General features: G+C 55.4%; 6 protein-coding genes across 6 annotated transcripts; 4 read left to right on the top strand and 2 right to left on the bottom strand.

The window, feature by feature from the left end:
• Positions 1-373: 373 nt before the first annotated feature.
• Positions 374-1,555, top strand: BBK36DRAFT_1143415 (protein prenylyltransferase; the record flags this gene model as incomplete). Its single annotated transcript, XM_024893590.1, has 2 exons — positions 374-382; positions 470-1,555. 2 exons carry the CDS (start codon positions 374-376, stop codon positions 1,553-1,555), a joined length of 1,095 nt encoding a protein of 364 aa, XP_024747020.1.
• Positions 1,556-7,338: 5,783 nt separating this feature from the next.
• BBK36DRAFT_1171172 (hypothetical protein) lies at positions 7,339-9,360 on the top strand (the record flags this gene model as incomplete). The annotated part of the gene is made up of 4 exons (XM_024895541.1): positions 7,339-7,695; positions 7,758-8,346; positions 8,407-9,243; positions 9,299-9,360. The coding sequence occupies 4 exons, from the start codon at positions 7,339-7,341 to the stop codon at positions 9,358-9,360; spliced, it is 1,845 nt and encodes a 614-aa protein (XP_024747019.1).
• A 1,939-nt stretch (positions 9,361-11,299) lies between these two features.
• BBK36DRAFT_1125220 (NAD(P)-binding protein) lies at positions 11,300-12,594 on the top strand (the record flags this gene model as incomplete). Its single annotated transcript, XM_024891257.1, has 3 exons — positions 11,300-11,444; positions 11,519-12,286; positions 12,323-12,594. 3 exons carry the CDS (start codon positions 11,300-11,302, stop codon positions 12,592-12,594), a joined length of 1,185 nt encoding a protein of 394 aa, XP_024747018.1.
• Positions 12,595-14,780: 2,186 nt separating this feature from the next.
• BBK36DRAFT_1125262 (cytochrome P450) lies at positions 14,781-16,216 on the top strand (the record flags this gene model as incomplete). The annotated part of the gene is made up of 2 exons (XM_024891260.1): positions 14,781-15,067; positions 15,130-16,216. 2 exons carry the CDS (start codon positions 14,781-14,783, stop codon positions 16,214-16,216), a joined length of 1,374 nt encoding a protein of 457 aa, XP_024747017.1.
• A 128-nt stretch (positions 16,217-16,344) lies between these two features.
• BBK36DRAFT_143812 (hypothetical protein) lies at positions 16,345-17,674 on the bottom strand (the record flags this gene model as incomplete). The annotated part of the gene is made up of 4 exons (XM_024897506.1): positions 16,345-17,068; positions 17,203-17,271; positions 17,416-17,524; positions 17,641-17,674. The coding sequence occupies 4 exons, from the start codon at positions 17,672-17,674 to the stop codon at positions 16,345-16,347; spliced, it is 936 nt and encodes a 311-aa protein (XP_024747016.1).
• A 1,696-nt stretch (positions 17,675-19,370) lies between these two features.
• BBK36DRAFT_1180075 (hypothetical protein) lies at positions 19,371-24,447 on the bottom strand (the record flags this gene model as incomplete). Its single annotated transcript, XM_024896198.1, has 4 exons — positions 23,038-24,447; positions 21,190-22,920; positions 19,632-21,158; positions 19,371-19,568 (listed from the first exon to the last, which is right to left on the bottom strand). Exons 1-4 carry the CDS (start codon positions 24,436-24,438, stop codon positions 19,371-19,373), a joined length of 4,857 nt encoding a protein of 1,618 aa, XP_024747015.1. The 5' UTR covers positions 24,439-24,447.
• Between the last annotated feature and the right edge of the window lie 814 nt (positions 24,448-25,261).

The following is a 25,261-nucleotide window of genomic DNA, read 5'->3' as shown; positions in this document are numbered from 1 at the left end:
TCTCCGAAGAGACCAGGAACAAGCTTGATTGAACAGATGCAGCAAACAGATCATCCGTGGCTATCCGCTGTATGTACGGAGTACATCAAAGCATACTTAGGTAAGGTACGGTAGAGTGCCGTATTCGGCTTAGCTACCTTAGCCAGACGTCACTTCAAGTGCAGCGCACGAACCATGTTAGCGCCACGAATCGGTACTTTGTACTTGTTACTCGCAGCCTCACGCATCTGGGAGAGCTTCATCATCCCACCTCCTAGGCCAGAAGTCAGTCTTCATTCCTCGCGGTAGCCTGCTGCGTATAATCTCTTTAGACGTCCTCCAACATATACAGGCTAAAAATACTCCTTACCAAGAAGAGAATCACAACTGCATCATGGCAAGCGTAAGGCTGTCCCGAAACACGACGTGGTCCTGTCACATGCCACTGTTCTCTCGAGATGGCTGCTAACCGGCAAGGCTACAACGACAGCACGGCGTCACCCGCAGCACCCGAATACGCACCGAAGAGCAGCGCCAGCAAGACCTTGAAAAGATTGCAAAGTATCGCCACCTCGAAAACCAGATACGCGCCCAAGTGGCGGCTGGAGCCTACAACTTGGAGCTCTTTGATCTGACGACCAAGCTGCTCCGCCAAAATCCCGAGTACTACACCATATGGAACGTCCGTCGCCGCTGTCTGCTGGCGTGTCGGCTCTCCGGAGCAGCGCATCAAACCACATCAGACGCCCACGGCGAGGCACCAGAGACATCAGAGGCCAAGAACCAGGAAACGGACGGTGAGGTGCTGCAGACGGAAATCGCCTTTACCATGCCGCTGCTCATGGAGTTCCCCAAATGCTACTGGATCTGGAATTTCCGCCAATGGCTACTATCACAGGCCATTCAGCGACTGCCGCTTCCACTCGCGCGCAAGATCTGGGAGACAGAGCTGGGCCTGGTCTCCAAGATGCTGAACAAGGACCAGCGCAACTTCCACGCCTGGGGTTATCGGAGGCTTGTGGTAGCGAAGCTGGAGAGCTCCGAGCTCGACGGCAAGAGCATGGCCGAGGACGAGTTTGCGTACACGACCAAGATGATACGACAGAGCTTATCCAACTTTTCTGCGTGGCACAACCGGAGCCAGCTCATTCCAAAGGTTCTAGAGCAACGAGGTGCCGACGACAAGGCTCGGGCGGAGTTCCTCACCCAGGAGCTGAACCTCGTGCGAGATGCTTTGAATGTTGGTCCGGAAGATCAAAGCTTATGGTACTATCACCAGTTCCTGGTATCACAAATCGTGGGAGATGGGGATAGGCCAAGCATCACACCAAACTTGACCGTTGACGAAAGGGTTGCCTATCTAAAGCAGGAAATTGAGGAGATCAAAGACCTGCTGGAGGACTACGACGACGTCAAGTGGATTTACGAGGCTCTTTCGGAGTACACGGTGGCCCTGGAAAGGCTACAACAAAGCAATGGCAACAATGGGGACCTGCAGGTCTGGCTCACGAAACTGCGGACTCTGGACCCGATGCGCACTGGTAGATGGAACGATGTCCAACAACTGGCAGCCTGACGGCGATTATTAATATTGCCCTGTGCGACCAACCTCCATTGACGTACTGTAGGTAAATGCGTTTGAAACGAAGAATTGTTGGGACAACTAGGTACTGGAACATGTATCACATATCTAATGAAGATCGGCGGTTAGCGTTTACGTCTTACTTACCATGCAATTGCTCGGCTACAATATGAGATGCCCATATACAGCACAGATGCAAACTGTCCTCTGTCCTTCCACGATCCGAGCAGTCTGCTGTCGAGGTGTTAGACAGACAACCTTTTCTGCTGATATATCCAGCGCCTTTGGACCTTGCTCGTAATGACGTCAAGGTTCAAAGACCCCGCATCCTTGTTTTGCAGAGTTGGTCAAGTGGACGTTCCCCATGTACCATGGATGGCACAGTCTGATTGAAAGGACCTTGTGATGGTGTTTCGAAGAGCTTTGATACTTCTGACAATGCTCGGCATTGCACACTACATACTGTGCTGCCAGGACATGACCTGCATACTGAGGGTTAAGCTACTGCGTAATCCGTATGTTTTGAGATGATCCAGGTCTTGACACCCAGATTTGACCCTTGTTGCTTCGTATTTGATGTATCCCTTGCTCAAAAGGTTATTTGGATCGACTGCAAAGTGCGGATACAGAAGTATTGTGTCCGTCCGGGGATCACAACTGCACGTTTGTGGTTACTGCCACCATATTCAGAACGCGAATCTCTACTAGATCTCAGTGATTTGGCCATTTTGTCGTCGAGACTCGAGGGTTTCTGGATATATAGGGTATTAGATAGTTTGCCAACCCTTTTGTCCTATCTGAGTCTACCCTGCACGTATATGTATACATACCACCATCGAAGCGCTTTCGGGGTGGAAAAAATCCAGGCATCACGATGGCTTCGTATCAGGAGTGATACAGTTTGACACCTATAAAGATAAGAAAAGAAAAGGAGAGAGAGAAAGAGAAAAGAAGGGCCCAACATTGTACTCTCACGGAGTTTAACCCCAAATATAGTACAAAGTCGTGTAAACAGCCACAGCAGGAAGGCCATGGAAACAAGGGGCCATGTTGGCTGAAACATCATACTCCGTAGCCACATGCCGGATGCCCGTCTGTACTCCCCAAAAGCCGTCCCGAAGCCACAACAGCTTCGGCACATGCAGAAGGCTCTCCATAGCCCACCAGTGAGCCGAGCCAACTAAGCCACCGCAAACATGCAGGTTGCTGCAGGTACAAGAGAGGAGCCAGGCTGAAGGCCAACCAATGGCTGGCTGGGACAGGGTGGGAGTGTGGGTTTGAGCGTCCTGCAGTGAGTTTTAGCCATAGAGGTTGGACATCGTTAAACGGAGGAGCTGGCTATGTGAATGTATACGAAGCACTATCTACCACGATACAATGTGAAGGTAGAGGATGATGATGCTGCGTTGTTGACATAAGGTAGCTAGGTACTAGACCAGAGCCTTGTTCTTTGTTAACTTGGCTGCCGGTTTTCTACCTCGGTAGGGAGGTAAGGGGAAACGTAACGTAGTGACCCAAAAGCTGGAGGCAATCCCACGTTGCGACAACAAAACCTTGCCTCTGGCTGCGTGTATCTGGCCTGGCAACGTCTCCAACAGCCTGCAGAGATGGTCGTGCTGTCTCAGACAGACTCCCCCTTTTGCACGGATGACCACGTCCGGTTGCCCTTTTCATTTACATCGAATAATAACAAAACAACAAGAGCAAAGCGTCTTTACATTATACTGTCTAGAGCTCAGTAGACGGTAGCTTTTCAGTTATCTTCTAGAATGAAGAGAACAAATGGCTGGAGGATGCAGGGTCCGGAGTCTCGAATACGGAACGTTGCCATGTATTCCAGTATAAACAAAAGCCGGCCTGGGAATGAAAAACGACGAGATTGGCACCGTACACTCGGCAAGATCAAGGAGGGCTCAACTGAAGCGCTGAAAGGGGGGCTGAAGTGAGTTTGTATCACGGCAGACAGACGAACAAGAAGAAAAGAAGGGGAAAAAAGGAAGGAAAATTACAGGTAGAATGAGGGGCTCGCGGACGGAGAAGCCAGGTACAGCGTATACAGTGCGACGAGCAACATCTGATAGTTGCATTTCTCCTCCTCATGACAAGACGGACGTTAAGACCAGTTTCCAGCGCATTTTGGGGGCCGTTCGCTCACCTGGTCTGTCTTGGTTCTCGTGGGCTCAAGAGAACGCAGAGGAGGCACCCGCGTGACTCTGCAAGCGAATTTGAGTGCGCTTCTTTTGCTTGCAGCAACAAGCGGCTGAGCAACGGAGGCTGTCGTCTGACTTGAGCGAAGTGCGCCAAAAAAGCAACGAGACGAGCTGTCGGATCCCTGCCGATTCGGCCAGCTACGATTCCGATTCGCTACGGCAACCCTGATCGCTGGTGTGGGCACATCAGAGATCCATATTTTGTTCAAGCTGTCAGAGTTAGTACCTTGGAAATAGTAGAGGTTCAGTTGAGAGGAGACGGAGAGTGATTAAGGGGGTGAGATTGGAGGAAGGCTTCTGGAAATGACGGACCTGAGAGCGCAGAGATTGGACGACCAGCGATTTCCAGACTCTTGGCGGAAGACCAGTCGTGATATTCAATATTCGATGCACCCACTTCGCAGACTCTCAGTGAGCTGCTGCGCCTCGTGATGCTGTGCATCTCAGACCATCGTGGGAGAGGGAGCCAAAAGCCGGGATCTAGTGAAGCGCCACGCCGTCCCGTTGCTCCAAAGCATAAATATACCTGCTAAGACGACCAGGTCAGGGCTTGTCGTTACTTGTTGCCACCGTATGCTGTTGGCGCACACAAAAAGGCAAAAGGAAGCGGCAATATTGGCCATCTCGTGCGACTGGCTGGGATGGGCGATGATGAATCGTAGTCGTAGTAGGAGGGCGGACTCCAGCCAACTTCCTTGACACCTACTCTTGGTAGAGTGCTGTAGGGGCTCGTCCGCTCACTGTCCAACTGCCGTCTCCTGCACTGAGTCTCCCCCCTTTCGGTGCCGGGCGCGTCTGATTACACTCATCCATCGTGTTTCAGGGCCCAGAGGCAGACCATGCCAGATGCCGCTAGAGCGAGGACGTTTCGACGATCCCGAAATTTGATGGGCGACAACGTGGCGCAAAGGTCCGCTGCACGGGAGACGCCCTCCAAGAAGGTAGTTTCCGTGAAAAGGGAAGGATAACAAGAGCACGAATTGGATCACGATCGAAAGGGATCAAAGGGGGGACTCTTCAGTGAGATGTTCTACTGCAGTGTGAGATGTTCTCCTGCAGTGGGAGCTGTTTGCTGCAAGGATCTGGCCAAGCTGGGAGCGCTCATGCATGCGGAGGAGAGACGATGATCCACGGCCATACGAGGTACAACTGAGGTGTCATTCCCATCTTCTCTGCCTGCGTTTCGTGCGTGCATGTGGCGTGCAGCGGACGCTGATCAAGCGGAGAGATTCTCCCTGCCGTGGAGGAGATATTCTGGGAAACAAGGCCGGCGTGATGCCCGGAGATGCGTGGCCTCGACTCCTACTGGACGTTGTGTGCGGTTGCATCTGAACCCCCAAATGAAGCACCCTTGCGCCTGCATATGGGCCATGTATGGGCCAGGCAAGGAGGCGACATGTGCGCGTGTCTGTCTTGAATACTACATAAAGCCTACAGTACGCAAGACTTTTGTACGTGTCCTACCGCGATGATGCATGCCCGCATACGATTGTAGCAACAGTTGAACACGCCAGAAGCAGGGCAGGCCAGATGATGCAAACGATGGCAAGCCGAGCATCAAAAGGGTCATGTTGAATAACAGAGCTGAACGAGTAAACAAAGCCACGACGTTGGCTGTCCTCTACGAGCGCTCCGACGCCTGACAGACCCCTGGCCGCCTGTAGCTGAACTACCTGCTGAACCTCCCGCACAGAGATCCATGCAGATGCCATCACCGGATTTCACAGTAGAAACGCACACGGTACAAGCTGGAAGCCACAGTTGTGGTCGTGGCGCACACACACAGTGCTCATGCATACATGTACCTACTCATGTCGTCTCTCCTCAGCTCCATCTGAAGACTCCGTGTCAATATCAGGCGCAATGCGATAGGTATTGAATGGAGCGCCCGGGTCATTTCGCAGCAAATACATATCTGATGGTAATAATAAAACAACCGCGGCAAATAGGGGCAGGCTTCCAATTTTCTAGAACGATGGCCGCTCAGGGGGCGGAGGAAATAAAGAGAGCTAAATGAGATTGATGGGACTGCAATCGGAGCATAAGCGAGAATGCCTGTAACTTGAAGGTAGAGACAGAATGCCGGTACCTCTGCTACCCCGCTGCTGTGCACCGGCTGGCAAGGTAGATCCGTTACGCTGATCGATTTCGTCAAGTGCATATCTGATCCTGGTGTAAGTGCATGTTCGGGTACCCAGCAGCCGTTGAGTTTGGCCGAGCTGGGCAGAGACAGCACAGACGAGACGGCAGAGGATCCGCGTGAGACGGGGACAAAACAGGACGGCAGGTTTGTGCAATCATGCAGTGAAAGGAGGCAAATATGAGACGATAAGGGAAATGCCTACGACAAGACACAAGATAAGTGAAGAAAGAGAGAGAGAGAATCGGATCACGATGCTGTGGTGCTGATGGTAAACTGAACGGCACCAGCTCAGCAGGGCTCAGGCGCAGCAAGGAGGCATTGGATACCGTTGGTACAGCACCTGCAAATTGCACGAATAGGGGCTCTGCGCAGCGTGATTGGCCCTGCCCTGGCGCGTATGCACCAAAGCGGTGCTACCTCCCTCGCGGTGGCAGCCCCTATCATCTAACTTGTACCCTGGCCAGGTCGACGCCAGTGGGGCGCCCAAGAGGCTTCTCCCCTAGTAGGTTATTATGCTCTGCCGTGGAATTTTTCTTCCCTTAGCCTGTCTTCAACCCGTCTCTCCCTCTTCGCCAACCTCGGAGGCTGTAACTCTTCTTCCCTCACTTCACCCTCATCGCCTCTCCTCCCGCTCGCCCTCTCCTGTCCTGCCCTGAGCCGCTCCGCCTGTCCGCGATCCAACCGCTTGATTAGAGCCGCGTGCGGGAGCTGCCATACGCCCTCTGGACCAGCGACAGTTTGCCATTGTGTGGACGCGGGTGGTGCCGACTGACGCTTTGGACCGTTTTGTGCAGAGCTCCGCCCTAAACTCTCGCGCATCCTGCCGGCTTCGTCGTCTGTCGGGTTCCGACCAGAGTCCAACGCGCGCCCGACTCTGCAGGCCACGCCTACACGCAGCTTCTTGGAAAGACTTGCTTGGGCCCCAACTTGGCGACCCTGTCTCGATCTGCCCTGACGCGGTGTTTCAGTGAAGAAGAAAGAGGACAAGAGAAAAGAGAAGGAAAAAAAGGACATAGAGAGCTAGCGCTTCACCAAGCACCGTGGATTCCAGGATCCCTTCCTACGACACCTCGCTCCCTACTCTGGCTGGCATACAGCTCGCCAGCTAGCTTTGCTCTGCAATCGGCACGACTGCTCTTTTGCTGGGTTGGCTTGAAGTTCTCGCCGACACCCGATTACGACCGTCACGACTGAACGAACCGACCAAGTGCATCATCTATGTTGCCATAACCCGTCCGTCTCTATCGCGTTCCTGAGTACAACCTTCCAGTGCTGGACTAGAACATCGTCATCGCCGTCGATTACGTGTTCCTTCTCCACCCCTTTTATTGCGCATCTCCATCCGCATTCACCCTTTTTTTGGTTGTCCTGGGAGGCGTTTCGCGTCGCAAGAGTAATCACCGCCATTTGTGGGATATTGCGACATGGCTCAGCAGCCTCACGATATGAGCTACCTTGACTACGGCTCGGCGCCTAACCGGTCGCCCAGCTCCTCGAGACAGAACTACGCCAACTTCCCTTCCGGCCTCACCATGCCCCGACAGACCCAACGGCCCTTCGATGCGCCCCTCCCCTCGAACGCCCTCTATTCTACCGATAGACTGGCCAGCAGCTACGGCAACCGAGCCATGGACACTGTCGGCGCTGGCAGCATGCCTACCTACATGATGGATAACAACCAGTCGTGGAGTTACAACGCTTCCGGCGTGGCCACCGTTGGCGGCGCCGTGCATGGCCCGGGAAGGCAGCGAAGCGTCAACCGGCGAGCAGCTTTGCCAACTGTATGTATATCCTCGAACCGCTGCCGGGGGCAACGGCGTTTGTGCTGACTGAAAAGATGCAGAATTGGACCGAGCATGGCGGAATGGGCATGCCTAACCTTCAGTCCTACTCCAACGGCCTCGGCGCCGCAGCCATGGCCAACGGTGGCCTCCGTGTCGATGGCCCCGGATCCCACCCGTCTCCCAACAGCCTCCAGTCTGCCGGCAACGATGCCGACCAGCTCATTCCCACGGCCATTGTGATCAAGAACATCCCCTTTGCTGTCCGGAAGGAGACGCTTGCTTCCATCATGCTGGAGATGCACCTTCCCCAGCCCTACGCTTTCAACTACCACTTTGACAATGGTGTTTTCCGAGGACTCGCTTTTGCCAACTTCCAGTCCGCTGACGATACTCGCCTTGTCATTGATGCGATGAATGGAATGGATGTCCATGGCCGGAAACTGCGCGTCGAGTACAAGAAGATGTTGCCCGAGGCGGAACGTGAGCGCATTGAGAGGGAGAAGAGGGAGCGCCGAGGACAGCTCGAGGAGCAGCACCGCGCCCCGTTGCTGCACAACCAGAGCTCGATCCAGTCTCTGGGCGGCATGTCTCAGGCCCAGCCGCGCACCGCCAGCGCTGCCGCTGGCCCTCCTACGTCTTCTCTTCTTGGTAGGTTTTGACCTCACGGGAGAAATGCTGTTGCGAACATGCTAATGATACTTTATGTAGGCGACATCGATATGAATGACCCCCAGACGCTCGAGTTTTACACCGAGCTTGCCATGTTCCGAAGGGACGACAGCCGGGAAATCCTCGTCTTCCCTCCCGGAATTGCCCCTGAGCACCGACGATGCATTCACATCCTCGCCCACCACATGGGCCTCGAGCACCAGTCCATCGGCGAGGCCGACTCGCGACAGCTGACGGTGCTCAAGCGACAGCAGCCCTCGCCCACGGCGAACCTCCAGACGCCGCCTGCCAGCAGCCTCGATGTGCACAAGCGTGGCCTGAGCCGGGCCGCCACGTTCGACTTTGCCGCCGACCGGGAGTCTCGCACATCCAGCAGCACCTATGGCCACCTTGTTGGTCGACACGGGCCCACGCTCGAGCTTCCCGGCAGCCCAGACGGAGGCGGAATCCCCAACAACCTGCGTGCGGCCAAGAGCTTTGCCGACCTCCGCTCATTCACCCCTAGCCCTTCTCAGGCGTCATCGAGCTATCTTGCTCCCGGCAGCGGCTTGAGCAGCATTGCCCCGACCTCCACGGCCCGGTTTGGCGACTACCTCAGCAACGGGAGCCAGTCGCAGAGCGGCAACCCCAGCACTCCGGGGAAGAACGACAACGGTCTCGTCAGCGGCCTCAGCGGATTGAGCCTGTCCCCGTTTGAAGCGAGCTCGCTGCAGTCTCAGGCGCGTAACACCCCTGGGGCTATTGGCAGCCAGCGGCCCAGCGCAAACGGAAACGGGGTCAAGAACATCCCTGAGAGGCAGCCGCGGAACCCGGAATGGGAGGCGTCCAATGGTTTTGGCCGTACTCGGGCAAACGGCCACATGCAGCGCGGTAGTGGTATGTCGAAGGCTTGATGACCATTTTCCATTATACAAACTAACGTGATTGCCAGATTCCTCGGACAACGGAGCTCGCGTCGGCACCAGCTCCACTAACGCTTCGAGATACCACTAAAGCCTCGATATGCGTTCACCTACTCTCTCACGTGGTGTGTGCTCTGCGCCTCTCTCGCTGGGAGAGCTGATGGACTGCTTTTGGAGGGGCTAGACCAGGTTCCTGCGTCGCATTCCTCGCCCTTGCTCTCAACCCATTGCTTTTTACGAATTGTAATATTGATTTCCAAGACGACGGAGGGTTTTTGGCTCTGGTCAAGCACCCGGTGCAAGGTCTCCAATCGCTGGAAATCCCCCGATGCTCGTCAAGGACTGGCATCCGCCGCCCGTAGCTGGAATTTTTCGATGATGATGATGATGCCACCCCGATGAGAATGTGGAAAACAGGATCAGGATACAAAAAAAAGTTTCGTTCGACAAATGGGCAACCGTTACGACAACACGACGACGCGGTTCCTCGCGCGCAACCTGGAACATCCCTCAAACCCTTCAAGCGTACTCCTTCCACCAGATCTACGACCGATTCTTGACGATTATGACATTGATTTTCACGACTTTTACGTCTAGACAGCTGCAGCGAATCCCACCTCGGCGTGCTTCGCATCTCATAAGCACTGAGTGGAGTGGCTTCGGCGACGATGACGAGCAGTTACCTATACCCCAACCAAAGAAACAAAAAAACTTCTTTAATACCCCCATGTCTGACGTCCAGATACGACCGTGACGACGACGAATTGAGACGGACCCAGCTTCTTGTGCATGCTTGGGAGGCCGAAACGAGAGTAGCGACGTGTTTATTGGTCCGATGCAGTGGGTGGGAAGAGCAAGCAGTAGAGAGGAAACGGAGGGGGAAAAAGACCCAAGCCCTTGTTGGTGCATGGTATACGAGCTTCTGAGGGGAGATTTTGTTTGCGTTGATTAATATGTCCTGAATCTGGCTGCTGAGGCGAGTCCCTCACGCGACCAGGGAGCAGGGCGATTCTGTTCAAAGGGGACGTTTCTGATTTTCACTGTGGCGTTACTCTGGCAGCATTTGGGCTTGCTATGCTTTTTATCTTGGGCATTTTCTCCTTCTGGAAATATGCATCTATGGTTTATTATTCTTATTCCTGAAGACTTATTAACCTGGGAGGGGTGGTTGCTGGGAACAGACTCTGACATGTTGAGTCGATGCAGGAAGAAGACGGGGGCACAAATGCATAAACTGATACAGGGCTATGGACAGCAGGGATTCATGTGGAAGAAGGGAAAGAAAAGGGGAGAACGAGAGAGGAACGCGGCGAATTAATCTTTGTCTTCTTTTCTTTGCCGTGGGCTTTACTTTCGTTCTTTGTCTCTTGTTTTTAGTTTTCTGTACATCTTTGTTCCTTTTCTACTTCTTTTTCTATTTCCTCAACCTGTGTAGTCACTGTATTAGGTAGTCCCATTAAGAGTTTTATTTCTGTTTTGTGTTATACGAGACTTGCGGTGGTGATTGTTTCGAATGTGTGTCGTGTGACTTGCAGATGCATGGAGTTTGATAGTGGGATTCTGTACATACCTGAAGCTGTGGTGTTTTCAGGTGTCGACTGGTTCCATGTTGGCTGACTCGGTCGGTTCCTGGCGAGATGGAGCCGCTAAAATCGGTGGAGAGTCAGTCAGTCACTGACTTGACTGGGTGATTTCATGTGAGAGCTGAGGTGACGTATGTCTTGCCGTCGGTGTGTCATTGGCTGGCTGTTCGACTTGACATCTCACAAGCAGCGCCCTTTCTTCCGACATCGTAGCATTTTCATCTTTTCCTCTCTCCAATCATTCCTCCCACGTATTGATGATAAGACACATCCATTTTCATCTTGATCAAGTGATCAAGTCATAAAAGTGAAGCTTCTCATTGACTCTCGAGAAAAGGAAAGGGGGGAAAGGGGGCTATGACTACGGTCCCCGCATCAGAAGCTACAGATACTGAAAGGCAAGAAGCTCCGCAACGGGAAGAGATTGAACGGGACTGGGAGGTCATCATGGCGCCGACAAACAAGCAGTGGGTGAGCAAGCTGGATGGCGTGGACAAGCTGGAGATGATCGAGGGCGAGATGCCCGTTCCCAAGGACGGAGAGGTGCTGGTCAAGATTCATGCCGTGAGCATCAACTATCGCGATATCGAGGGTATGCTTTCCCTCTGAACTCGAGTCACTCACTCCGCTTCTGATTGGATCCTGTTTCTGACAACGTCGACACAGTCTGCGAGGGCAAATACAGCCACCACCAAACCCCCTCCGACTCCCCCTCTGGCGTCGTCATCTGCTCCGACATGTGTGGCACCGTCCTCGAGACCACATCCCCGCTCCTCCGCGCCGGCACCCGCGTCATGTCCGTCTACCTGCAGACGCACCTCCGCGGCGCGCTGCGGCAAGTCGACCTGGAGTCCGGGCTAGGATTCCCCTTGCCGGGCGTGCTAGCGGAGTTTCGGTGCTTTGATGCGAGGGCGCTGGTCCCCGTGCCGGAGTACCTGACGGACGAGGAGGCGAGCTGCTTGCCGATTGCGGGGGTCACGGCGTGGATGGCGCTGAATTGGATGAGGCCTGTCGGGAAGGCGTTTCAGGAGCTGGATTTGTATGGGCAGGGTGGGAAGAAGCATGATGATGAGGAGGAGGAGGAGAAGAAGAAGAAGAAGAAGAAGGAGAAGGAGACTGTGCTGCTGCAGGGGACGGGGGGAGTGAGCATTGCGGGACTGCAGATTGCCAAGGCGGCCGGCCTCCGGACAATCATCACGTCGTCGTCGGACGACAAGCTCGAGGAGGCGAAGAAGCTGGGCGCGGACCACACGATCAACTACCGCACGTACTGGGAGTGGCAGGATCAGGTGCTCGAGGCGACGGAGGGCAAGGGCGCGGACTACGTGCTCGAAGTGGGCGGCGCCAAGACGCTGCGCAAGAGCTTCGCGAGCGTGGCGTTTGGCGGGACGATCAGTTGCATTGGCTACGTGTCTGGCAAGGAGGACGATACTGGTGGTGAGGATGGCGGCGGCGGAGATGGAGGGGGAGGTGCGGGGGATGGTAAGGGTGAGGCTGCGGGGTGGAATCGGTTGAATGTGAATGTGCTTGCGCTGAGGAAGAATGTCACGCTCAAGGGGTTGATTAATGGGGGCAAGGACCGGTTCGAGGAGATGGTGAGGTTCTACGAGGATAAGAAGATTCGGCCGGTGGTGTGCAAGGTGTTTGGGATGGGGGAGGGCAGGGAGGCGTTGGAGTATGTCAAGGGGGGGAAGCACTTTGGCAAGGTTGTGGTGAGGGTTGACAAAGTTGATGAAGAATGAGGGATGATGGAGGAGTCAGCATCACGTATAGCATCACGCTTAGAGAAGAGCGCGTTAGATAGATGTGCATATTGAATCTCGAGACGAGGCCGGTGTCTTCTGTTTGTACTTGGTACTGTAATGCAGTCACGTGTGAGAGTTGACCACCTTCCTCTCCTGCCTTCTTCACCAAACCATCAGTCAGCATAATCATCACCATCATCAACTTCAGCTTAACGAGTTCGCTCAAAGCTGGACAAGAACAGGCCATATGTGCATGTGCATGACATTGATGATGCATTTGCCTCTCCTTGCCTTTCTTTGCCGTTTGTCTTTGCTGGTCGAGTGATGGACGATCACAACTAATTTTGTCTGGATGAAGATATGGACGTGGAGTCCTTCGAAGGCGGAGGCCTTGTGCTCCTGTTGCCGCCGTTGGTTCGAACTAAGGCTGCAATTACCCAGCCCATGGGTCCCATGGGCGGCCCAATGGGCTTATCCAGCCCATTGGGTAAGCCCAAAAGTGAGTGGGTCTGCCAAGAACCGCCCATTCTTATCTTATCATGCCCAAAAGCGTGGGCAGGAGCCGCCCAAATGCCAAGAGATACCTTTAAGTATGCTATTAAAAATCTACTAAATAATAACTTTTATTACTAAAAGAAATAAAAAATTAAAAAAAAATTATAATTAAGGTTATTATATCTTAATTTATATAAGAATATTTTTTCTCTTTTTTTATATATTTTATTAAGCTTTTTTTTAATGAATATAGATTTTGGGCAGAATGTAGGGTATTTGGGCTGGTGGTCAATGCACCTTTGTTGTAAAGCCGCCCAATTTGGGCCAATTTAGGCCCGGGTAATCCGTGGGCTGCCAAGCCGCCCAAAACTTGCCCATGGGCCAAAATTTTGGGCCGGCCCATGGACACCCGTGGGTTATTGCAACCTTAGTTCGAACAAGCTGTCATGAAAGATCCCTGCTCAGAGGACTGACTAGTCGGAATGATCCATCAGGCGCCCCCATCGAGTCCCATATCGTCAGTCCGGGATTGAGCGGCCCGGTTACGCCAAGCAACCCTGTCAAGATCTTGAACTTGACAACATGAGTCGCTCGCTTTCTGAGCCTCGCAGCTTCTTCTTACTCATCCTTCCACGGGGATGAGGGTTAGTATTAGTATTACGCAAACGATGATTGCGTACAAGTCCCTGACATGTGGAGTCCCACTTGCAAAGGTACGTTGGGTCAACGGTTGCAATCACATCTCCATCTCCATCCCCCTCCTCCACTTCAGCGCCAACCATCCAGGGTTCGATATCTCGTTTGTCCTTGCCCTTCTTGGAGCTCTGGGTTTTCTGCTGTGACGTTTGCGGATAGCTGCAGCTCTGCCTCCACCGAGATATTGACTCGTCACTTTTCCAAGGTAACTGTTGTTATCGCGGGAAATGCGGTGGGCAAGGGCTCGTCGTTCCCCTCTTCTGCAACCGGGCGATCTGTTACAGGACGGGTGAGATGAACATCTGATATTACACTTTTTCTAACTACTGGCTAGGGATATGGTAGTATTACTGACTGGCCTCGTCCGAGTCGCGGCAACAAACGCCTTTGCTGCGGCTTCCCAGCTTCATTACATCTGCCAAGATAATCATTACTACCACCTAGAATATCCAGTGTTTACAGACTATACCTCAGTATGAGTGAATCAGCAAGTTAGGTCAGGGCCACGATTCAGGTCTGCAGCTGGTATTGGTCCGGACACGGTCCGCGGCCACTAAGGTCCCATGCAACCACAGGGAGCCCTTGCTCTGTTGAAAATGGCAACCAGGGCGACAAGAGCCGATGAGGGCATGGGGCACCAAGTATAAGATGCCCAAGTCGATATAAGTGCTGCCATGCCTCGGAATTTCAAGGCAAGCTGCCTTCTCTCGCTCAACGTCGTCACCCTGTCCGTTCGTTGGCTTTGATAGCCACATCTCTTGGATATGGCGGGCACGCTCATCGTCCAAGTCCTCATCGTCCTGGTGGGCTACCTCGTCTACCACCAGCTCCTCCGCAAACCCAAGCGCAACCTCCCTCCCGGGCCAAAAGGCCTCCCTCTCCTCGGCAACGTCCTCAACCTACCCCCTAAAGACGTCCCCGACTACGTCCACTGGAGGTCCCTCACGGACAAGTATGGCCCAGTCGCCTCCGTCACCCTCCTAGGCCAGCCCATGATCTTCATCGCCGACAAAGACGCTGCGCAGGAGATCCTAGAGAAGAAGTCGGCGGTCTCGTCCGGCCGCCCCATCATGCCGTTTGCAAACTACTGTGGCTTCGCAAAATTCACCAACATGTACCAGCTAGAGAAGAGGTTCACGGCGCAGCGAAAGGCTATGCATAAGGCCATCGGCACCAAGGCTATGGTGACAAAGTATGCCGAGATGCAGGAGCGGGAGGCGGGACGGCTGTTGGTGAGGACGCTGGATGAATGTGATAAAATTGTCAAGCACTTCGAGACGTGAGTAATTCATCATATTTACCTTTCCGACAAACCAAAACTGACTCCCCCCACCCTTCTAGTGAAGCCGGCGCGGTCATCCTCAAGATCGTCTACGGCTACACCATCAACCCCCGCGGCCCCGACCCCCTGGTCATCCTGATCGACCGCATGATGGCCAACTTCTCCCGCGCCTGCGTCCCGTTCGCGCGGCTCGTCGACTTCATCCCCGCCCTCAAGTGGCTTCCCGACGGCTTCCCCGGTACGGGCTTCAAGGCCGAGGCGGCGCAGTACGGCAGAGAGATTCGCGCCGTCGTCAACGAGCCGTACAAGTTTGCCAGGAAGCAGCTGGCCGAGCACAACTTCACGGGGTCATACGTGACGAGGCTTGTGCAGGAGTATGCTGGTGATGAGGGCGAGTTGAGCGAGGAGGATGCGTACACCATCAAGTGGTCTGCTGCGACATTGTACGCGGGGGGCGCGGACACGACCGTCTCTGTCCTCATCAGCTTCATCCTAGCCATGACCATGTTTCCCGAGGTCCAACGAAAGGCCCAAGAGGAAGTCGACAGAGTCACCGGCGGCACTCGCCTCCCCGTCCTCGCCGACAGAGAACAGATGCCCTACGTCGAAGCCATGGTATCCGAAGCCCTCCGATGGTGCTATATCCTCCCAATGGGCGTCCCCCACGCCTTGTCGGAAGACATGACCTACAAGGGCTACGATCTGCCGAAGGGGGCATACATCCTCCCGGCCCTCTGGGACTTCTTACACGACGCCTCCGTCTACACCAATCCGGACGACTTCGCCCCCGAGCGCTTCCTCGCGCCGCGAAACGAGCCCGACCCGCGATGGGCCGCCTTTGGCTTTGGCAGACGGATTTGTCCGGGGCGATTCCTCGCCGACTCTTCGCTATTCCTCAACCTGGCGTCTCTCGTGGCCGTCTTCAACATTGACAAGGAGATTGATGAAAAGGGCAACGTGATGGAACCTAAGCTGGAATTTGAGGCGGGCCTGATTGCGAAGCCAAAGGCTTTTCCGTTCAAGATCACGCCGAGGAGCGAGAGGCATGCGGAGCTGATTAGGGGGTTTGAGAGGGAGCATCCGTGGGAGGAGAGCAATGCGGCGCAGTTGGGAGAGTTGCCGCTTCCATCTCATTTGTCTCATTAAGTCTTATATATGCCCCCTGAACATATTGTAAATGTGATGTGGTCTTTAAATGTCTGTTTGAGATTGGATACCAAGTCTATGCATAAGTTCGCTACGCAGTTTAACACGCCACCCATCTTCATCTCCCATCACTTCCACACCCCAGTCTTGGGATCCATCCTCTCGACCACGGGCGCAAACACCCAGTCCTGCACCCCCTCGAGCACCAGCAGCGCCCTGTTCCAGCGCCAGCCCAGCAGCGGCACCACGGCCCCGGCGACGAGGTCCAGCACGAAGTGGTTCGCCGTGGCGACGACCGTGACGAACATGGCCAGCGGCCACAGCGGCGCCAGCACGCGAACCAAGACATGCGGGCTGAACCTGGCAAGGCACACCGCGAAGAAGAGCGACGTGCCGAAGTGCAGGCTCGGCATCGCAGCAATTGTCAGGCGGAACCTATTGTCCGTCCAGACGGACGCCGGCTTCGACGCGTGCAGGATATCCACGAAGCCGAATTCCGGGGGCAGCATCCGCGGCGGATAACACCGCCATAGCGAGACGATGACAAAGGCAATCAGATTGTCCATGGCAATGGTCCTCCGGATGCGACGGAAGAGCGGCGTGGGCAGGACGGTGTACGTGTAGACGATGAAGACGACGCCGACGATGATGTGCGACTGGTAGATCTGGCGGAGGACGGGCATGAGACCCGGGTGCCGGGTGAGGATGTAGGCCTGGAGGGACTGCTCGATGTCGATGCCGAGGGCGTGCTCGATGGAGAGGAGCTGGAGGGCGTGCTGCTTGGCGAGGAGGTAGATTTGGGGGTGGGGGGCGATGATGCGTGCGGAAAAGGCGCGGCTGAGTTGGTAGATCCTGTTTGTTTGTTTACTTTCTGTCAGTTTTATGTACTTGTTTGTATTTTGTGATGGGGTCATGGAGATGTTGGTGTTGAGTGTGAGGGAAGAGGGTGAGGATGTATAAGGGGGGAGGGGAAGAAGAAGACGAACCAGTATGTAAGTAACCAATACCAAACCTCCTTCAAGAACGGAAACGTCGCACATATCCACGACAAGACCCTAAACACGAGCAACTTTGACCCTCTTCTCTTCTTCTTCCTCCTCTGCGCAGCAGCCCCAGCCGCCGACGAGTCTGCCGACCCTACTGAAGAGGACGAAGAGACGACATCGTCATCCGTCTTCTTCTCGACGGAACAAGTGTACTCCGGCAAAGTCTCGATATCGCGGACGGTGGTGTGCGTTGTCTGCGCGGCGTGCAGCTTTGTCCGGCGGCGGTTGATTATGGTGCCGGCTGTGAAGGCGAGGGCGATTGCTTTTCCATTTTGATCTTGTCAGTATGTATTCAATTGCGCTATGATTGGGGATTGGGTTTGAGGGGTTTGTAAGGAGGGAATGTAGTGAGGTGGTGGAGGAGTTGTTTTGTTTTACCTGCTGGTTCAACGACATTCTTAAAGAATCCCATGTTTCAACACTGTATCCAAGATGCCAACATTGATCGTTCACAGTACAAGGAACCCGTTTAATACACGGGAGCAAATAAAGAATCCAGATCCAAGATGTGTAACTCCAAGATTTGCAACTCCTAGATCTAAGCAAAAGGAGGAGAAGAGCAAGAAGAAGGGGGGGAAAGCAACGTCATCAGATAACAGAAGTCACATAGTGCGCAGAACTTATATAATATACGAATTCTCCCAATCACAGCAAGTATCACAAAAGGCAATTGCAGGCAGAGAAAGTAAGATATATGACGACACCATCACGCTTGCTACAACTCTAAATGCCCCCTATACGAACATATGTTGCGAAGTTCCATACAAACTACTGGTGGGCGTTGGAGAGTTTGGCGTTTCCCCCTGGCTTCTCCTCGGGAGACGCGGAAGCTTGTCTGGGCACATCTGGCCGTCTTAGGAGATAAGCCCACCAACCACCTCAAGGAAACCAACTCCTCCTTACCCTTACATAAGGTTCGTTGTAGATTTGGGGGCTTTCTTCACTAGGTGCTGCGCTGGAATGTTCTCTGCACTATTGGGAGAGGCTAGTGTAGCTTAGAAGGGATAGATGGTTCAATCTTCAAGTGAGGAATTCACACTTCATCAACAACCATAACCAACGCCAACACCATTAACAAGAAATCCCAAGACTCACAACCACCATTTTTTGAATAATTCTAATCCATTCATTCTATTACCTCTCAAAATCTAAATATTAATGATGAAAATTTCAATCCACGTTGTGACTCGCAAGACAGCGTAACAAGGTCACCTCAAAGCGTGACGTGAGGAATTACGTCTGCGGCACACTGCTTTTAGGAAGCCTCATGTATAGGCGCGGATGGATAAGACGACTATAAAATACGGGCGGCGCCATCTCACTCCAGATAAACACTAACACTAATACTTGCTTAGCAAAGACAGATGGATGAATTATAATGCTTATTTGCCTTTGCAGTTCTTAAGAACATGTGACACATCACTCTTTAATCCTCACTACAAACACCAAAATAAGGGGCAAGTATTACATTGTGACTAATTACTCTACATAAACCACATATCTCACAAGAATAAAGAAAAGAAGAAGAAAAAACCATATCTCCTCATCCACGCGCTGCTCTCCGTCGCATCCAAACATAGGCGCGTGCAGACTGCAAACGAACTTTTTGGTATCATTGCTTTCCTCCCCCTCACAAACATCGTCAGGGAGGTAGTGCGAGAAAAGCGTCCCAAGACTGCTCGATACGACATTCCTCACACGAGGCGATATCCAGCAGCAAGGATAAAAAGGCAGCAAAAACAACAATAACGAATAAGCCGCGGTGGACTGTGATGATGCAGCGTAAATAACAAAAGTCATCATGCCATGCTCAGAATCGGTGTTTTTTCAGATGCGCAGCGAAAGCATATATGCCAGGCCTCATCCCTCAGTGTACATCGAATCGTCAACTCCATAACCTCGTTCTGCAGCCATGTCCAAAGACAGCGACACAGCAGACAGTAAACACAGCTCGCAAGCCACAAGCCGCAGAATGCCTGCAACTCTCAAAACCATAACCCTCGAAATGAAAATCAAACTTCCGCCGTAAAAGCAATAAGCTTGGGAATCATGCTGAAAGATGCCGATAGAAAGACGTAGGAAGAAACTTGATTGCCGCAAACGCTTGATTAGGCAAATGTGTTCAGGATGTGCCTGGACGACTGCACGATCCAGTCCAGCTTGCCTCGCTCGAGGTTGGCGAGGAACGGATCGGTGGGAAAGCCATCCTGGATACCAGCAATCAGAGGCTGCACGCGGTTAATGAGCAACTGCATCGTCTGAGATGTGCTCTTTACGATTTCACGCGAAGTGTCATCGTCCCAGTTCTGCAAATGAAAACGTCAGCATATCGAGTCTCGATAGGAGGCGCAAAGGAAAGAAAAACTCACGTAGTTGGGCAAGCTGGCGCCAAAGGCCCTCACGGCCATCTCAATCCACTCAATCTCCTCCTTCAGGCGCGGGTTCGGCCTCAGCTCCTTGGAGATGGTGGCAATCACCACAAGCAGCATCAGCGGCTGGAGGTTGTCAAACTTGCTCGGGGGGTATCGGCTCAGGCAGCGGCGGAAGATGTCGGTCTCGCGGCCGCTCTGGATCCATTGGATCATGGCGTCCTGCAGGCGGTTCTCGGCAATGGCCTGCTCAATCACGCGGATGCGCTGCACCAGGTCGTTGTCGGCCTCGGCCTCGGTCCGGTTCATCTGGCTCGCGTAGGCGCCGGCGAGCGCAGTCACGTTGTTGACGGGCCCGACGTGGTCCGAGGGGGCGGCGGAGCCGTGCGGGCTGGCCATGTGCTGCGAGCCGCGCATGTACTGAGGGCTGCCGTACTGCTGGGGGTGGCTCGGGGCCTGGCTGGGCGGTTGGCTAGGCGGGAAGCTGGGCCGGTGGCTGGCCACGGTGTTAGCGTAACCATGAGATCCGATGCTGTGGGCGACACTGCCGGGGTGCGGCATGTTGACGCCGCCGGGGACGGCGCCCACGGGGAGCTCGACGGGCTGCTGCTTGAACTTGATGAACTCGGCCTGCAGCGACGAGAACTCGGCCTGCAGCGACGATTGCGAGGCCGCCATCGTCGACACCATGTCCGTCAGCCGCGTCACGTACGACAGCAGCTGGTCAATCTTGTTGTTGTCCGCGGCGTGCTGCGCCCTCATCTGCTCAAACTGGTCGTGATACTGCTGATGGATGTCCGTGGCCACGCGCTGGGCCGCCTGGGTGGCAATCGTGTTCAGCGACGGCGCCAGGCGCTGCGTCAGCGTCGACAGCACCTCCTGCTGCACGCTGGCCGACACCACGTTGCTGACTCTATCGGCAATGGCGTTGATGAAGTCGTTGGACCGGAGCGAGCGGCTGACGGCGTGCGGCAGGGCGCCCTGGATCTCCTTCTGCACCGACAGCATCATGTTGGCCTGCAGCTTGTTCAGGACCAGGTCGGCGACGGCGTGGCTGGTCTTGTCGCTGATGGTGGGAATCACCACGTCGGTAAACTGCTGGTGGATCAAAGTCTCGAGCACCTTCTGGGTGTTCTCGTTCAATATATCCGAAACCATGTCGAGGAGTTTCCGCTGGTGCTGGTTAAAGTTGTCGTCCCTGGCGCGAGCGTTGTCGTTGATCTTGCTGTGCAGGTTGTTCAGCGACGACTTGAATGCCTCCGCCATGGTCGCCCCGAGCCTCGTCTCCAGGCTGCTCATGGTCGACTCAAAGGCCTCGGCCGAGAGGCCACCGGCGCCGGCAAGGCTGCCAGGGGCAACGCCCTTGTTGGCACCAGCAGCCTCGCCCTTATGCGACGGCGCCGATCCGTTGGCGTTGAACTCGGCATCCTTGCCCTTCTTCTTACGTTGCTTGCGCTCGGGCTTCTCGCCGTGGTTCTCCTTTGATGACTGTCCAGGCGTCTCCGTCTCCTTGGCGTCGTTCTTGGGCTTCGCGGGCGTGGTGGCGGCGTTGAGTGACGGCTTCGGACGAGGAAGCGGCGGCGACCTGGGCAGACTGCGGCGGAGCAGCATCCTTGATTACCGTCCGCGTGGCAATGCGCACCGGAGTGGGAGCAGGCTGCTGCTGCTGCTGCTGCTGCTCTGAGGCGCCGTTGGCGACGTCTGTCTGCACGGGAGTCTTGAGCTTGGACACGGAGACAACACCCTCGAGGACGGCATCGACCGGGTCAAGCACCTTGTTGTCCTTGGACCACCCCAGCTCGGCCTGCTTGATCATCAGGCAAGCAACGCCCTTGGAGTGCATGGCGTACAGCTCAAACAGGGTCGGCTCGTCCGTGTCCTGCACCATGGCGGGGTTGGCCAGGATATCCAGGGAGCGGAGGATGCCGCGGTTGTCAAACGAGTATTCGCGAACGCCGCTGATGACAGCGGTACTATCGGGCTGGGGGATCGAAGGGTCCTGCGAACACAGCTTCTGGATGTACTCGGCCTGGGAAACGCTCTTGAGATTGTACTTGGGGGCCGAGAGATGCGCAAAGTAGACCGAATTCCGGGTCGGGTGACCAATGATGATCATGCCGCTGGCCGGATGATACATGACGCTGCAGACGGCGTCCGACTCCTTGCTGTGAGGCAGGTTGAACTCCTGGACGGGCTTGCCCAGGGCCAGGTCCCACAGCTGCAGGGTGTGGTTCTGCTTCATGCCGACAATCATGTACCGCAGCGCGCACCGCTTCTGGTACGGGCGCTGCTTGTCGAGGAGCAGGACCGACGTCGGCCAGGCCTTTTCGCCCTCGGGCGTGCTGGCCAGGGTCATGAGGGGCTCCTTGACCTCGAGGTTCGAGTGGGCGGGCACAGGGTTGCGAGGGTCTGAGCCCTCCTTGACGGCGGTCAGGTCGCGGACGTCCCAGAACTTGACGCGGCCCGACTTGTCGAGCGAGACAACGACGGTGTCGTCCTGGCTAAAGGTAAAGTCCTTACCAGCCTTGCCAGTGTTGATCTTGAGGGAGCATTGGCTCAGCAGCGCCTCGGTGTCGGCGACGCGGTCGTGCTCGTGTCCGGGCTTGAACAGCTTGTTCTGCAGGATGAAGGAGGGCCAGATGAAGTGAATCGACTTGCCGCGGCCGACGGCGAAGAACTCGGGGTGGTTGGTCGAGGCGCGGGCGCGCGTCTTAAGGGCACCGCCGGGGGCGTCGCCCTCCTGGGAGTTGATCGGGGGCAGGGCAAAGCCATACTGCTCCAGGTGAGGGTCTTCGAGGTGGTCCTTCTCGCCGTCCTTGATCAGGACCCAGTAGACGGTGCCGCTGATGCCGGTACCGATGATAGCTTCCCGGGCAGGGCCGTCGTAGTCGTTCGGGGTGACGGACATGGCGACGTTGAAGATGCGATCCCTGGTATCTCTAAACACCTTTGCATCTTTTCCGTCGTCCTGGCGAATGACGCGCAGGCCGCCCTGCTTGGACATGCCGTGCGTCATGTAGGTCTGAGAGGCCGTGTACAGGTTCCGGTCAATCTGGTCAAAGTCCTTCTTGAGGTGCGCAACGTCCATGATCGACTCCTCTCGAAACTGTGGTCGAGGCTCGGTGGCGTCTTCCTGGAGCGTGATGGAGATCCAAGGCTTCATGGGGAAGTTGTACACCTTGACAGAAGCCGGCTCCTTCTCCTCGATGACGACAATCTCGTCTTGGTCGGCGCTCTCCCAGCTGTCTGCGACGCCGTGGTTATCCATCTCTCTCGCCTCGGGAGCATCCTTGGAGAGGCGTTCCTCAGAGGAGCCGAAGCCGTGGTGCTCATAGCCAGACTTGATGTCCTCCATGGTGTGCTTCTCAATGGAGCGCGTAGCGTCAGAGTAGTTGGACGGCTGCACCCAGTCGCTCTCATCATGAGGCTTGACGGTGGCGCTCTCGGCATAGTTGGACACGGTCTCACGCTCGGCTCTATCCAGGGCCTCCTGAGCGTCGCGGTCGGCACGGCTGGCAAGGTCATGAACGGCCTCGGAGACAGTCTCCCTGTTCTTGTCAATGTTGACGAAGCTGCCGAAATCCGAAGTCGGAGGGGTCGGCTTCAGAGATTGTTGCGTCGAGTGGTGGGAGTGGTGAGAATGGTGAGAATGCAGCGATGAAGTACGATCCAAGCCGTGCCTGAACTGCTGAGGAGGACTCTGCAGAGGACTGCGCTCGCTGCCGCCAAAGGGATTGGAGCCGGCCGGCGAGCCCTGGTCCTTCTTCAAGATGTGAAAAGGAGGCGGGGCAGAGCCGTGGACGCTGCCGGTGCTGTGCGGCGACATCTGGTTAAGAGTGCCGGCCAGCGCCTGGTAGAGAACCGAGACATCGGGCTGGTCCTTTTGCGTCGGCGAGAAGATGGGGTTGATGCCAGGATGTCCATGCGCGTGCCCGTGGCCAGCAAACGCGTCTGCCGGCTGCTGGTAATGGGGCTGCGCTTGGTACGAGCTCGCAGCTTGCTGCTGCTGTTGTTGCTGCTGCTGCGGAATTTGCTGCTGCTGCTGCTGTTGCTGCTGCTGCGGATGATGATGTCCGTAGTAGCGACTGCTCGTCTCTGACAAAAGCTCCTGTGACTGCGGCGTGTGCTCGGCAGAGCGCGAAGTCTCGTGCAGCTGGTCTGTCTGGCTCGGCTTGGGAATGAGAAGATTGAGGAGATAGCTCGTAGAATGGGCAGGCGGCGTTCCGCTAGAAAAGGGGTTCGCGGGCTGCGCGTGAGCCTGAGGCGGCGTGGGAGCTGGCTTGGGCTCTTCCAGGTCGTGAGCACCTCTCATGAAAGCGGCGAGCAGCCCCGTGGGCTTGTCCGCCGTGGGGGCGGGCTGGTGGATGCGGGTCGAGAACTGGTTGGACTGCATCTGGAGATGTTGGAGGCGTCGGTAGCGCTGCTCGTCTTCGTCGTCGTCGTCGTCGTCGTCGTCGTCGTCGTCTTCCTCATCGTCTTGCCTCGAGGGCTGCTGCTGTTGCTGGGCCGACGGGGGCTGAGATGGATGAGCGTGAGCGTGTGCTTGCGAGGACGACTCGGCGTGCTGCTGGGCGGACGACGAGGACGGCGGGGCCTGAGGCTGCTGCTGGGCTTGAGCCTGACCGTGGTGAGCCGGAGCCTGAGATTGACCCTGACCCTGGCTCTGGCTCTGGTTCGACGGCTGCAGCGGCTCCTTGGAGGTGCCAGGGCCACCGAACTTGAGCAGGTTGAGCAGGTTGGCGGTGCGATCCGAGTTGGGCCCAATGCCGCCAGAGACGGGCGGAGTGGGCGCAGGAGGCAGATCCATGATGGAGAGGAAGCTGCGAATTGGGAGACGCGGCGAAATGCGATGCAATGCAGATGACTGCCGCTTCCGCGCTGCGCGAGAGGGCGAGGGTGGACGAAGTGGAGAGGCCCAGCCGTCGGTTGATTGATGTGGTGTTTTTGGGGGGGGGTTTCTGGAGGGGGTGAGAGGAGATGTCGATGACGGGGGGGAGATAAGGGGGGATAGATGCGAGAAGGGGAGGAAGAGGGAGGAAGGCAGAGAGAAGTGTCGGTGATATAGTCGAGGTTGTGTTGTGGGCAAAACACGGGACAGATTTTAGAGGCAAGGAAAAAAAACTCGGCCCAGTTGAGGTTGGGTAACAATTCAGTCACTGGCGCTTCCTGGGCTGCTAGCCAGCGGTAAGGCACGTTGTAGGCAGCCTCGCACGAGCTTCAGTGAGTCCGGGGGGCGCAGTTAGTGCCCGGGGTGAGGCGCACGGCGCTTGTTCGCACTGGAGCCTCCACTGAAGCTGCCCTCTGGGATCCCACCGGTTTGCGGCTCGACAGTGCGCACGGGCGATTGCCGGTTATGGGAGATGCGGGTTTGCAGGGGTTGAACAAGTCTCACCACCAAGTAGAAGAACAAAGGATCCAGTGATGAGAGCCGAATGGTAGGCAATAATAGCGGTGATGGGGCACAGCAGAAGAAGACAAGTTGCATAAACGTACGCACGCGACGCTCGCGTCAGGTCAGGCAACAAACAAACACCAGAGCTGTTTGCATCTCCCACTAGCCCGTACCCACCGCTGCCAGCGCAGACACACCCAAAGCACGTCACAGATGCCCAACCACAGCGCCCGAGAGG

Source organism: Trichoderma citrinoviride (assembly GCF_003025115.1).
Source record: "Trichoderma citrinoviride strain TUCIM 6016 unplaced genomic scaffold BBK36scaffold_12, whole genome shotgun sequence".
Classification (NCBI taxonomy): Eukaryota; Fungi; Ascomycota; class Sordariomycetes; order Hypocreales; family Hypocreaceae; genus Trichoderma; species Trichoderma citrinoviride.
The sequence above is the reverse complement of the archived record's forward strand: the minus strand, read 5'-3'. Positions and strand labels throughout refer to the sequence as shown.